Here is a 14,116-nt window from a genome sequence, read left to right as displayed (position 1 = left end):
TTTCAAAATACTAACAGTGCAGAAAATAAAAAAGACACTCATACGAAATATATCGACCATTGTGCTTCAGTAGGGAAATGCAAATTTTGTTTTCCTACTTTTCTCCTTTACTTTGCATGCATTTGGTCCTCTGCTTCTTTAATTACTTTCGTTCCTAGCAGAGACATTCTCCAAGGAAAACTCCAATGTGAGGACGGGTAAGAAATGGCATGTGCTGACACGATGCAAGTGGGCATGCGGCCATGAGCCCATGACTGCATAGGCGAACTGTTCTCCATTTTCTCCCTCGAGGGAGAAATGCCATATGTTCTCCATCTTCTCCATCTTCTGATTTTGGATTCTGTGCCCAAAAGCCAATTTGAAATAATCTGATTCTTGAAATCGATCTTAGAATTAAAAAAAACTACCTCTACCACTAGAATCACAATCTAGCATAAAGGTGTTTCAATGGATTATGAGTAAAAATGATGTTCCGAGGTTACCGTGTAGCCACAGCTTTAAAGAATTTTTTTTTTTTACTATCTTCTTCGATACCATAATAAAGAATCAGCTTTTGGAAAAAAAAACACACAATAAAAGAAACAAAACCTTTAGCCCCAACTTTTTGTCGAAGATTTATTTTTATAATATATCTGTAATTAAATTAAGCTACCTTCGAGATTAGAGATCGAGCATGAAACAAGACACATGATGTAGACATGTTCGAGCCCTTGGCTAGAGTAATACCCTACGTCCTGTATGGAGATTGATGTGTATGTATTCTCTCGAGTAAGCAAGGTGGCTAGTCCTATTACAAGGAATAGATCAGATCTAAACTAAATTAGAAATAAAGTCGTCGAGTATCTCCTATAGTCTTGGTGCTTACATCGAGTTACAAGTTGTCCGTCCTAGGTTGTCAAAATTCTCTCCCTAGGGGTCTAGGTCCCCGCTTTATATAGGGTTCTGACGCTGTCCTAGAACCAACCATAGTCGATATGGATTTTTTTGTCTTGTCGGTCAAGCAAGACAACCGAATTTAACCTGTATACTAGTCATACTCAAGTCGGTTAACCCGATCCAGATCTTTCTGGTATAGGTTTTGGAAATCTATGAGTATACCGGGGCCTGCATATTTTGGTCCACGGTATCTGAAGTCGTTTAGAGTACATACGATTATTTTATCTATATATGACATACTTCTTATGCATATATACTCTATAGTTAAATATTTGACACTTTTTCAGGGCTTGGGGAACGTTGTAGATAGAGATGCCTAGGTGCTACATTGTCTTTGTTCAAACGTGCTCATTACTGGGAAAAAAAAAAGATGCGAACATCATGCAGCACAGAGGGCGGGCAGGGGCGGATCCAGAAAACTGAGGGCAGGATCCGACTAGAGTTGTCATGTTAGTGGGAAACTTTTCTTGTTGATATTCGTAGAAACAACAAATCCGACACAAGTTTATTATTGTAGTAATTTTAAAAAGTTAAACATTACATCCGGGTGATACAGGCAAAAGGGGTTCATGTGCATGCAGTTGCTAGTAACTGCAACTTATTAATCAGTTACACAAGCTTCGATTTTCATGGTCCAGAACTTCATGTTATCATGATTATTGTAGTCATGCCGAGCTTTTAGTTCCTAGCATTTTCAATTCTCCAGGAGGAGACTCAACCTTGTAATTCGCTGCTTGGCTGGCTGGCGGCATACGCCAAAGTGCCTCTCGCCCTATTCCTCCTCCTTTCCTTTTTTGGTTTTGTTGGCTTGATGAACTGATGTATCTTTAGACTTTTATTTCTACTTATAAATATAATCTGGCACGTTGTAGAGATCGGTGACGTCTTAAGAGAGAAGAGTGAATTAGGGCACCTAAAACTAATCGATTTTAAAAACTTCATTAGATAATCACCATCATCTTCTTCTCATTTGTCTTCTTGACTTGTTTGTATTGGAGATGATACTTAAACATGTCACGGTGGACCCTCTGCAAGCTTATTTATCATATTGTCACGATTATCTTTAGGAGGTTGGATATGATTCTTACTCTTTAATATTGCGAAGTCCTTCTTGAACTCCTCCATTTTTTTTCTTGAACTCATCGTTCTCTTGTGCAACAAGATCATTACATGATTCAACAATAACATTCTCATCATATATCCCATTGCAAATATGTGAGCTAGATAGATCATTCAAATTATCACAAGAAGAGAGAGATAGATTACTTCAAAGGGATCTTAGGTTGAGATTTGATGCCCTCAAGTTTTGCCTTAAGCTCTTCATACTCCTTATTTAGCAATTCAAATTTATTCAACAATTATTTGTAATTAGAAACAAAGGTAGCATGCATGTCATTAAGAATATTGAATTGTTATGTTCTTTAGCTTATTTTTTAAGGTTTTTTGTTGTTCATTGATCAATTCAAAAAGTTCTTCTTGTGAGGATGAATCCTCATAGAATTCATCATCACTTATATCATTTTCCATACCTTTGAACATAAGACACTTATGTGATGATAACTTGTGTGATGATGACCTTGAGGAAGAGCTTCTCTTGGAGGAGTAGATGGTGAAGCTCTCATCACTTGAGCTTGAATTTACATCTTCCCTCACCCATCTTTCTATGCTTGCAAATAATTTAGCTCTTCCCCTTGTCTTCTTATTATTCTTGGTTTTCTTCTCCTTCTTGATATGATCAATTATGTTGACTAAGTCTTTCATGAAGATTGGATGATTAATCTTGGTATTGATTATCTTGAGGTCATTCTCTAATCTTGAGATGAACTTTGTGATCTTAGGATCCATTTCTTCATCACTTAAGGTGCTTTACTCATCTTGTTCATCACTATCATCTTCTCTTTGAGCTTGACTCTTGCTCTTGCCTTCTTATCTTCTATTCCATGTGTGGGCAAGGAGCTTGTTTGCTTATGAGGGCAAGGTTCTTGGTGCCATATGAGGATGAACCTTCAATCTTCATGTTCATAGTCATCTCATGGGCGGTGATCTCGTTGAGAATTTAGCTTGGAGTCATCTTGCTAATGTTGTTGTCGTCGTAGATGATGGACATAATGAACTTGTACTTTGGAAAAAAAAGGCTTGAAGTATTCTTCTCACCACTTGATTGTTTCTAATTGGCGTTAAACCTAGCCTATTGATCTCATTGACAATAATATTCAAACGTAAATACATATCATTAGCATTTTCATGGGCAAGTTGTTTAATGCTATTGAACTCAGAGACTAGCACATGATATTTCTCATTGCACACATATTTTGTGTCTTCATGTATTTTAATGAGGTTAGTCTAAATATCATAAGCATTGGTAAGAGAATATTTTCGATTGAATGCATCAATGCTTAGAGATGATAAAAGGATACTCTTTACTAATTCATCGAATTGGCTCTCCTTGTTTGTGAGATGTTGATTCATCCCCTCCTCGGTGACTTTCCAAACATCTAAAAATTTAGCTTACAAATGATAAGTCATTATAATTTTCTAACAGGGGAAGTAAGTGCCGTCAAAATGTGGAGCACTACTGATATTCATCCATACTCTAGACGTCACAACTCTCTAAGATGTTAAGCCTATTAAAAGCACGAGGTCCTGATTACCAAATATATGGTTGAGAGAACCTGCTCTGATACCAACTGTAGAGATCGGGGAAATCCTAAGAGGGGGTGAATTAGGACACCTAAAACTAATCCACTTCAAAAACTTTACAACATAAATCTATATTAATTTCTATCTAAATGTGATTTAGGTTCATCTAGTGTGTCTACTCTAATGTTCAAGAAGGTTTGCAACATATAGCTAATCCTAGCAAACTACTCTATGAAGGTAAATAAGCAAAGGTAGATTGCAAAATATAAATGCAGAAACGTAAAGATGGTAGAGAGAGCAAACTCAGCACAAGAGATTTTTATCTCGTGGTATCAATAACATAAACACCACCCCTAGTCTACGTTAGAGCAACCACCTAGCTATAGCTCCTAGACGGCATCTAGTCATGGCCCTTGAGCTACCTAGGTCTCAAGTAGGTTGAGCCACCAAACCACATAGGCAAAGCCTCACCACAAGCCTCTCTTTCGGTCACTTACCACCGTCTTCACTTCGGAGCTTGAGCTACCAAGGCAAGGGTCTCCGCATCCCCGTACAACTGTCTTGCCGCCACTCCATACCAAGTCGGAGGGTCAACAAGCATGAGCCACCAAGGCTCACGGTGCTGACGAGTCATCAAAACTCCAAGTTGTCAGCATACCACTTGGTACAATGTAGGATCACTCCTTGATCCTCTCTCTATATAGCAATGCCTAGCAACAACTCTCTCTATGCCTAATAGCACTAATCACTCTATTAATCTTGTGTTAATTACCTTGGATGATCACTTTTAGATATTTGGATGTCTTCTCAAGTGTCTATGAGCTTCCCTGGATTTTGGCATACTCAAATGATCGAGTGGGGGGGGGTATTTATAACCTCAAACCCGCAAACTAGCCGTTACTTCAACGGCCAAAAAAGATTGTGAACACCGGATAATCCGGCGTTAACAGCAATACAAACACTGGATCATCCGGCGTATATAGCAGTACAAACTAGCCGTTGGAACCCCACTCAAACTCATTGTGAACACTGGATGTTCCGGCGTTAATTTGAACTCCATCACCAAACTATCCGGGGTGTATACTTGAACCAGCGGAGCCACTTCTCACTGTGCATTTGTCCGGCGTGTAGATCCTTTGATCACTGGACCATCCAGTGTATACAACCACACCAAACAAGCCGTTGCAACATCTCTTGGAAAATGCTCCGGTGTAGCCAACTCCTCATCACCGGACCATCCGGCGTGCACAATATTTTTACATTGATCTGAGAATGCTCCAGTGTGTACAAGCCTACGGGCACCGGACCATCCAGTGTTCAAACTCCTCTGCACAAATATACTGCTCCTGGAAAATGCTCTGGCATATATACCTTGTTGAGCACCGGACCATCTGCTGTGTTCTTCCGGAGAGACCACTTCTGTGACAAAGCACTTCAGTGTGTACTCCTTTCTGAGCACCGCACCATCCAGTAAGTGCAATCTTCTCTGAATTCGTCCAATTTAAACTTTCTTGAGATCCGCTTCAGTGACTTCTTCATGTATTGCATCCATGAGACCTACTAAAACATATACTTGACAAATATGTTAGTCATATTGACTATGTTGTCATTAATCATCAAAATCACATATATGCCCTAAAAGGGCCATAATTGCTACACACATGTGCGGCCAATGAATCTGGCCTCAATCTCCTCAGTCCACATGTGCACACGCAGCTCCTCCAGGGCAAGCATGACATGGAACCCCAGGGCTGCGCACAGGCCATTGTCAGAGTCAAAATTCCCATCCGCTGGAGATGAAACTGGTGCGTGTGTTGGCACTCTCATAGGCCACCGGGTCAAAGAGGACCACCATGAAGCCTTCGAGTGGTATTTAGTGACCTGGATGTCCATGAGGTGGACGCCGAACTCTGCCCTGAACGCGTCGACGATGTGGTATGGCTCCATCTCAGGGTGGTTGCGACCGATCCACACCAGCAGGGTTGAGTGCTCGAAGAAGGTGACGTGCTGCTAGATCTTCTTTGACATCGGGAGCATGAAAACCTCCTGGTCTGAGTGGAGGCATGGGTCGCTGGGAAGGGCCATGGCAGTTGGAGCTGGAGCGGCCGGCTCGAACCCGTCGCTGGAACAGGACTGATGCCTTTACGCTCTATACCTTGACGCCATGCCTGAACGCTATTCCAAAGGTGGTTTGGGTCACTGTCACTAAACCGAAGCTGAAGGGACTAGTCTCGCCCATGCAGGTCCCCCTGCCGCAAGTCCACACTGAGTGGATCGAGCCGCGGGTACCAAAGCAGGGGCACATGTACAAGGTGCTAGTCCACTTGGTACGCCTCAAAGACCTACAGCCACTGGGATCGCCATCAACCCTAGGGCACACAACTTCATTTGGTGCCAGGGCGTTAAGGATGGGGAAGCACCGTTGGAGGTTGTCCTAGCCAGAAGCTCATGCAGTTCCTTTGGTCAGCCCCACCTCCCATGCCGCAGCGGTGACGAAGGCGAAGATGGGAACGGTGGAGGGCATTAGGACAACGACGATGGTCATCACTGCTCAGGGCGCTGGAGCAGTTTGTTCGAATGCCTCCACTGGGGTGGCGACTGTGGTAGTAGCTCCTCCTCCAGACACGGACACGTCAGCTACCACGACTTCAACAGGAGCCATGGCCGCCATGAGCCATTCGCGGACCCTGGGATGCGACAGGCCCATGGGATGTCCATTGAGCGGGCGGTGCACCGCTTCTTTGGCCGTCTGCACTCACCATCGGGTGTCGAACACGGAGACTGGCCAGCCTTGCACTGCACCACCATGCAAGCAAGGGCACCGGCATGGTGTGTAATGATCATCATCGGCTCCCAAGCTCCGTTCGAGCCACCAGTAGCAAACCCGGTGGTCCTAGAGGCCTAGCTCCATGCATCGGTTGACCCTGTGCAGTCACAGGGGGGGCTCCTGGCGGAAGACCCGATGTCAGTCGAGGCCTTCGTTGCTTGTATTGCCATGATGTGCAATGCTCCACATCTGACTGACATGCTGACAGGGATGGTCTCACGGCTGGCTGGAGGCCTCCCTTGCCTCGGCGGCTTCTGCAACAACCGACATTGAGCGCTTCATCGCTGACATCACTGCAACAATAGACGGTGACCTCCTCTCCATGCCTAAGAAGACCAAGCACCAAGACCTGAGGCCAACCAAGGAGGACACGGTGCACCGCAGTGGCAGGCTCGCTGACAAGAGGTGGACCAAAAGGGTCAAGTCCATTGAGGAGATGGCTATAGAGGTGCTTGAGAAGAAGCTAGGTGCGCTTTCATTGGCAAAAAAGCATTAATTCCCAGGCTAAGGAAAGGCTAATCAAGATGTTCGAGGGCCCCCTTCCAGTTGCAGCACCGGACGCAATTGAGAGCTTGATCAAGGCAATGGACTTAGACATGGCCAAACTGCCAAGGGGGGCGCAAGAAGAGAGCCGGGATGCGGGAGTGATGCATTCATGGTGGCCAGTCCTGAAGTAAGATCAGAGAATGCAGTTCGCCATGTTTAGTTCTGTTATGTCTCATTTTATGTCTAGTGTCTGCTTGTCGGGGGTCTTCATTTTTTGGCTAATAAGTATTGCTCGGCTGGGTACGGTTCCACTGTTTCTCTTGTGAGAGAGGAGGCCAATGGTTCTGCTGCTTATTTCGGCCTGGTGCTTGCTGCTTTGTTACGACAACAGTGGTCTTGCCACCTAGTCCGTGGCCGTTGGTGTGTCGGTCGCAGACGCGCCAGGGATGCCCACCCCCTCGTCATGTCTGTTCAAGTGTACGCCCTGTTTGGATGATATCTATGTGCTGCTTGCCTCCACAGTTAGCGAGGTATGGCTTACGTTAGTGAAGCTAATCTCTACCCATGACAATCAGTGACATAAAGCTCCTGTGTTGGAATGTTCGTGTCCTGAATGTGAGCATAAGAAGAGATGTAGTCCATGAAATGGTCAATGCAGTACATGCTACAGCTGTGTGCCTGTAGGAGAAAAAGATGGAGCACTTTGATGATGATGTAGTGGCACAAACTTTGGGAAGGAGGTTCACTGCAAACTACTCTTATGCAGCAGCGGATGAGACAAGATGTGAGGTGTCGATCACTGCGGATGAGGCAAGAATGCAATTGCTCTCCTCCACCAAGTCTCTTAACACTTTGACAGTGATAGTAAGATACAAGTACGATGGAACTAAGTGGAGTCTAACAACCGTGTACGGTCCGCAAGGAGATGCAGACAAAGTGAGGTTCATGGAAGAGCTCAAGGAAGTCAAGCGGGCAGTTAAGATAAGGTGGCTAATAGCTAGAGACTTTAACTTAATTTATAGGGCAGCAGTCAATAATAACTCAAGGCTAAATAGAGGGCTAATGAATAGGTTCAGGGCCATCATTGATGAGTTATGCTAGAAGGAAATAGAATTGTAGGGCGCAAGTACACCTGGACGAACGTGCAAGATAATCCTACCATGACACGGATTGATAGAATGTTCTGCTCTACTGAATGGGATCTGCTCTTCCCCACGCCACCCTAACCGCCGCTGCATCCACATTGTCGGATCATTGCCCCCTCGTACTGCATGGTAACTCAGGTTACAGAAAGCACAATGGTTTTAGGTTTGAGACATTCTAGCTTGCCATGCTAGGCTTTCACAGGGTTGTGTAGGAAGCATGGAGTAAGCAGGTCATGACTGTAGATGCCATGAGGTTGTTCCACATCAAACTAACGCGCACGGCAAAGGCACTACGAAATTGGGACAAGTCAAACATTGGCAACGTTAGGCTACAGATGGAGATGGCTAAGTGGGTGCTACACATGATTGATGTCGGGCAGGAATCCAGAAGCCTCACAACCATGGAAACAGAATTCAGAGACAGAATCAGAAGCAAATTCTTGGAACTTGTAGCCATCTAGAAGATCAAAGCACGTCAACGTGCAAGGATGAACTATATTAAAACAGCGGATGCAAACACCAAATTATTTTACCCACGTGCTAACGGAAGGAAGACAAAAAATCAAATTCATTTACTGAGAACAAGCGGTGGGATCATGGTCATTCATGAGGAAAAGGAGGCTGAGATCCATAGATACTTCAACGCGATACTAGGTACTTCTATCCGGCGTAAGCTAGGCCTGCAAAGTCTGGACCCATCCGAATTAGAAATAGACATTGATGTGGATGAGATCAAGCATGCAGTAATGGGCTTACCAAAGGAGAAGGCGCTAGGGCCGGATGGGTTCATGGGGTGTTTTTATGTGTCATGCTGGAACGTCGTAAAAAACTACATGGTTAAGACAATAAAGCAACTAGCTAACCTCAGAAGGCCCCAGCTAAACCTGCTCAACTCTGCCAATATAATTTTATTGCCAAAAAAAGAACAGCCAGAAGTAGTCGCAGACTACAGGCCAATTAGCCTGATTTACATCTTTGCAAAGATTTTCTCCAAGATCTTATCCAACCGGTTGGGACCACATTTGCACAAGATTGTTTTTAACTGCTAGAGCGCTTTTGTCCGCGGGAGGAGCATACACGATAGTTTCCTTCATATGCAATGCCTCATAAAAGACCTTCACAAGAAACGAAAACCAGCCCTCTTTCTCAAGCTGGATATAAGTAAGGCTTTCGACTCTGTGCTTTGGCCTTACATAATCGAAATCATGCAACATATTGGCTTTGGACCGAGATGGAGGGAGTGGATCTGCCTAGCCCTGGGCACTAGCTCTCAAGGGTTCTTCTGAACGGTGCCCCGAGCAAACCAATCCAGCACAGAAGAGGACTTCGCCAGGGTGACCCACTCTCACCATTGATGTTTTCTATAGCAATGGAACCTCTACACAAAATCCTGAACTTAGCAAAAGAAATGAATCTCATCACATCGGTACACCCCAAATCAAGGGCAATTGAATATGCGCTCTACGTAGATGATGCTGCTCTTGTGATCAACCAGAGGACACATGAACTGAGGGCAATAAAATAACTCCTAAAGATTTTTCGTGATGCGACGTGTCTTCACACAAACCTTGATAAGACTGAACTTTACCCAATCAGGTGTAGTGGGATAAATATTGAGGAGATGTTACAAGATTTCCCCGTGAAAGTTAAGTGGTTCCCGTGCAAATATCTAGGCCTACCTCTACACATGCATATATTTTGCAAGGTTGACTACCAACCACTGATTGATAAGATGGTAGGAAGGCTACCTGGTTGGCATGACAGACACCTAACAAAGGCGGGAAGGATTGAGCTGATGAATTCGGTGCTGACATCTACTGTGATCTAGCCCGCCAAATTTTTCAAGCTACCTAAATGGCTAATAAAAATGAACGACAAGATCCGGAAGCGATTCATATGGTCCGAAGCACAAGATGGTTAGAGAAGATGTTGCAGCCTAGTTAACTAGGAGGTAATGTGCAAGCTGAAAAGCCCGGGTGGGGCTAGGATTCTTGACCTTGAATGATTATGTTGAGCACTTCGAATGCGGTGGCCATGGTTCTCTTGGAAGAATCCTGATAGGCCATGGAACAACTTCTCAGTGCATGTGGATGACATCGAAAAGGAGCTCTTTGCGACATCAACAATCATTCAAATTGGAGATGGAAACAAGGCCAGATTTTGGATGGACAAATGGCTTGGCTAATGCAGCTTAGCAAGCCTTGCGCTAAATCTCTACAGCATCACCAAATTCAAAAACTGAACAGTGGTTCAGGAGCTCAGCAACTCACAGTGGATCACTAATATAAAGTACATTCATAGCGTTCAGCAACTGCAGGAGTTCGTTGAGGTATGGACATTGCTACAAGAGGTCGCCTTGCAGCCGAGACAGCAGGACACAGCCACCTGGAGATGGACATTTACTGGCACCTACACAGCTAAGTTCGTGTATGAGATACAGTACAATGGCGCAAGACTACCCTTCCAGGACACACTCTTCTGCAAGGCGAATGCAGAACCCAAGGTGCGCTTCTTCACATGGACGGCCATACACGGCAAATTGCTCATGGCTGACAACATGGAATCGAGAGGCATGGACAACGGAGTTGTTTGCGCTATGTGTTACCAACAGCCGGAAATGGTTGCTCACCTACTCCTCCAGTGCTTCTACGCCAAGATGATTACTTCCTAGGTTTTGCTCTGGTTCCACCTTATAGGAAATGATGAGGCAGTCGAGCTGCAGGACACTCTCACGGAGTGGTTGCATAGGGTCGCGACACACGGGCCAAGCAAAGAGCACAACGTGAAGATTGGGGCAATCCTATATGCTTGGTGGAACATATGAAAAGAACAAAATCAACGTATATTCGAAGGACGCGAAGAAGACTACGTGGTGGAGTTCATAGCAAAGGAGGATATCAACAATTGGCGCATGGCTATGACGAGCGAAGCTCAGGATAACTATTGGATTACCCCACGGACAACATCATACTGTCGACAATTACACTTCTAAGGCTATTATGTAACATCTGCATGTAGGCGACTTCAAGCTGCCACATCAAACTTTTTTTACTCTGTTTCTGAACTCGATCCTTACTTAAATGAAATAGCAGAGCACCTACCAATCATTAAAAAAGTGATTATTGTAGTCTATTCCCCGCAAACATTGTAGTTATTTAGTGAATACAACCTTTACTACAAGAAATCTGGAATGACATTTATCTGATAAAATGAGGTGGTAGCGATGGAAAGCAAAAGTCGTTGGTGCAGAATTGCAGAGTCTCCGCTGCATAGCCGTCCGCTTCATTTTTCCACACTCGCCGTGCACGCCGGTTCTTGACTCATCCAGTCAAGTCGTCTCCGCCTGTCCGACAAGGGCAGGTGACACCGCAACACAGGGGAGTCTACCCCACGCATGCCCCTCTCACGAATCTGACACGCCGTCCATGCAGTCAACAAACTTATCGGAGCCGTCGATGCGTTCCACGCGGCATTCGCCTGGCATTATTTAAATGCTCCAGCCACCCTTGTCTCATGCCCCCCCCCCCTCCTCCGGTCCTCCCACAGAAGCCTCCGATCGAGCTCGCGGCCATGGCGTCAGCGGCGAGCAAGTCACTCGTCGTTCCCGTCTGCGTCGTCACGCTCCTGTTCCTAGTCTCCGTCGTGGAATGCTACGACGGCCGCCATGTTGTTGAGAGCTCGGCCGTGGCGCGCCGCTCCCGCCTGGGGACCAAGCACGTGCACCACGGCCGGACTGCGGTGCCGCACCGGTACGTGCTCGCGGAGAAGAGCAACGGGACCGGAGGTGTCGCCGGTTCCAAGAACCGCAGCTTGCCGGTGACCGCCACCTCGTCACCGACTCTCGCCCCTCCGGCCGAGCAGGGCCGGCACCACCGCAGCCACAAGCACCGGGTGCGCAACTGGGTGATCGGCTTCGTGGTTGGGTCCCTCGCCGGCTTCATCTTGGGGTTGGTGCTCTCCGTGCTGTTTCGTATGGCACTGAACTGCATCCGCGGGCTGTTCCAAACGCGGTCTGGAGCCATGATCTTCACCCCGAAGCTGATCAAGCGTGCCGAGCACCTGGCGTTCCTCGAGAAGGAGGACGGGCTGGCCTCGCTGCCCGTGATCGGTCGTGGCGGGTGCGGCGAGGTGTACAAGGCGCAGCTCCCCGTGGAGCGTGAAGGGGAGGAGCCCAGGTTCATCGCTATCAAGAAGATCAAGAAGCAATCCGTCGACACGCCGAACAACTTGAGCGACGAGGAGAGCCGGCAGCTGGACAAGTGGTCGCGGCAGATACAGTCGGAGATCCGCACGGTGGGGCACATGCGTCACCGTAATCTGCTACCTCTGGCAGCGCACGTGCCGCGGCCCAACTGCCACTACCTCGTCTACCAGTACATGAAGAATGGAAGCTTGCACAACGCGCTCAAGGCCGATGGCGATGGCGGCAGCACCGTGCTGCCATGGCCGGTGCGCCTCCGCGTGGCGGCCGGCGTGGCGGCCGGGCTGGAGTACCTGCACGTCTCGCACCGGCCGCAGATCATCCACCGCGACCTGAAGCCGGCCAACATCCTGCTCGACGACGACATGGAGCCCCGCATCGCGGACTTTGGACTGGCCAAGGCTATGCCGGACGCGCACACGCACGTGACCGCGTCCAACCTGGCGGGTACGTGGGGTTACATCGCGCCGGAGTACCACCAGACGCTCAAGTTCACGGCCAAGTGCGACGTGTACAGCTTCGGCGTGATCCTGGCGGTGCTGGCGACGGGGAAGGAGCCATCGGACGAGTTCTTCACGCAGGTGGAAGAGGTCGGGCTCGTCAAGTGGCTGCGCCGCGTGATGCGGTCGGGGGACCACGCGGAGGCCATCGACCCAGCCATCGCCGGCGACGGGTACGAGGAGCAGATCCTGCTGGTGCTGCGCATCGCCGTCTTATGCACCGTCGACGACCCCAAGGAGCGGCCCACAGCCAAGGACGTCCGGTGCATGGTGTCACAGATTTTTTTTTGCCGAAACCGGGCAGGAGATCTGCCGATTTTAGATTAAGAGGAAGGGCCCAAAGCCGGTTACAAAAGATTAAAAAAATAAAAGGCACCCAGTCACAGATCAAGAACTAGTCGGCTCTGCTGCTGCTGCATGATCGGTAAACAAAGACTTTATTATGTATGTGGAATATCGCTAGTGCCGGATCAATTGGGCACATCAACTGTCAGGTGGGGCCAATTGATTAGGACTGGTATTTATATCAGGAAGGTAGGAATTTAGAAAAGACTAGCTAAGTGTCCGTATATTGCAATGAAAATATAAATATTAGATGTGATAATATACAGCATAAACTTAATGTATGGAGATATAGATGTGTCAGGGAAGCACTGCTAAACGAATACGTCGAGAGAGATACCGTAGATTATTCGCTAATTTTTATCCTAATTTCTTTGTTTATTGTCATTAGTAAAACAGTCTTATATCCGTAGCCGGTAACGAGGAGGAGAAACCAGAGGACAACAGTGAATGGTAAAAATGAGTAAAATATTTAAATTTTAGAGATTTTTATTAAATAGGAGGAAAGTAGAAAAAAATATAACGTGAAAACGAACTCATATTTTATATATAATAGAGAAAATAAAGTCATGCTGCTATTATCTTCTCTTTTTTTCTTCCAAGTAGCGAGCTTCTGAATGGATATATATAGAGAGACACAAGTAAGATCCTTCAATTTGGTACCTTGCTTAAGAGATCCAAAGATTTACCTAATAATCCAAAGGTAGAAGTATGCGGGGCGGGAGAAGAATATGACACTCGACAGTCAGGGGTAAAAGTGACACTTTTACCATTCAGGATTTGACCCTTCACGTCTCAATGACATGTGGGCTTGGGGGTTCCACGTGTTACAGATACAGTGTTAAATCCTAAATTGTCACTCTACTTAGCCTGAAATTTCTCATTTAGGTTAGCTGGCCAGTGTGAGTGTCGGCTGCTTCAAATGCCTTCAATTTTGGGCATAGGTCGCCCCGGCACCACTAGATAATGATGAAAATTCAGACATCTCGAGTGTATACCTGGAGAAAACCCTATTCTAGCAAGTGGGAATAAACAAGCA

General features: G+C 46.4%; 1 protein-coding gene across 1 annotated transcript; it reads left to right on the top strand.

Annotated features, from left to right (window-relative positions):
• Positions 1–11,552: 11,552 nt before the first annotated feature.
• Positions 11,553–13,367, top strand: LOC133926676 (leucine-rich repeat receptor-like serine/threonine/tyrosine-protein kinase SOBIR1). The gene has a single exon (XM_062372701.1). The coding sequence runs from the start codon at positions 11,605–11,607 to the stop codon at positions 13,060–13,062; it is 1,458 nt and encodes a 485-aa protein (XP_062228685.1). The 5' UTR covers positions 11,553–11,604; the 3' UTR covers positions 13,063–13,367.
• The last annotated feature ends 749 nt before the right edge of the window (positions 13,368–14,116 follow it).

The sequence above is a fragment of the Phragmites australis genome, chromosome 8 (assembly GCF_958298935.1).
Source record: "Phragmites australis chromosome 8, lpPhrAust1.1, whole genome shotgun sequence".
NCBI lineage: Eukaryota > Viridiplantae > Streptophyta > Magnoliopsida > Poales > Poaceae > Phragmites > Phragmites australis.
This window is presented reverse-complemented; position numbering and strand designations above follow the sequence as displayed.

Bases quoted from the DNA above. Each gene is read 5' to 3' on its own strand.
- LOC133926676 (XM_062372701.1), top strand. From the start codon at position 11,605: ATGGCGTCAGCGGCGAGCAAGTCACTCGTCGTTCCCGTCTGCGTCGTC.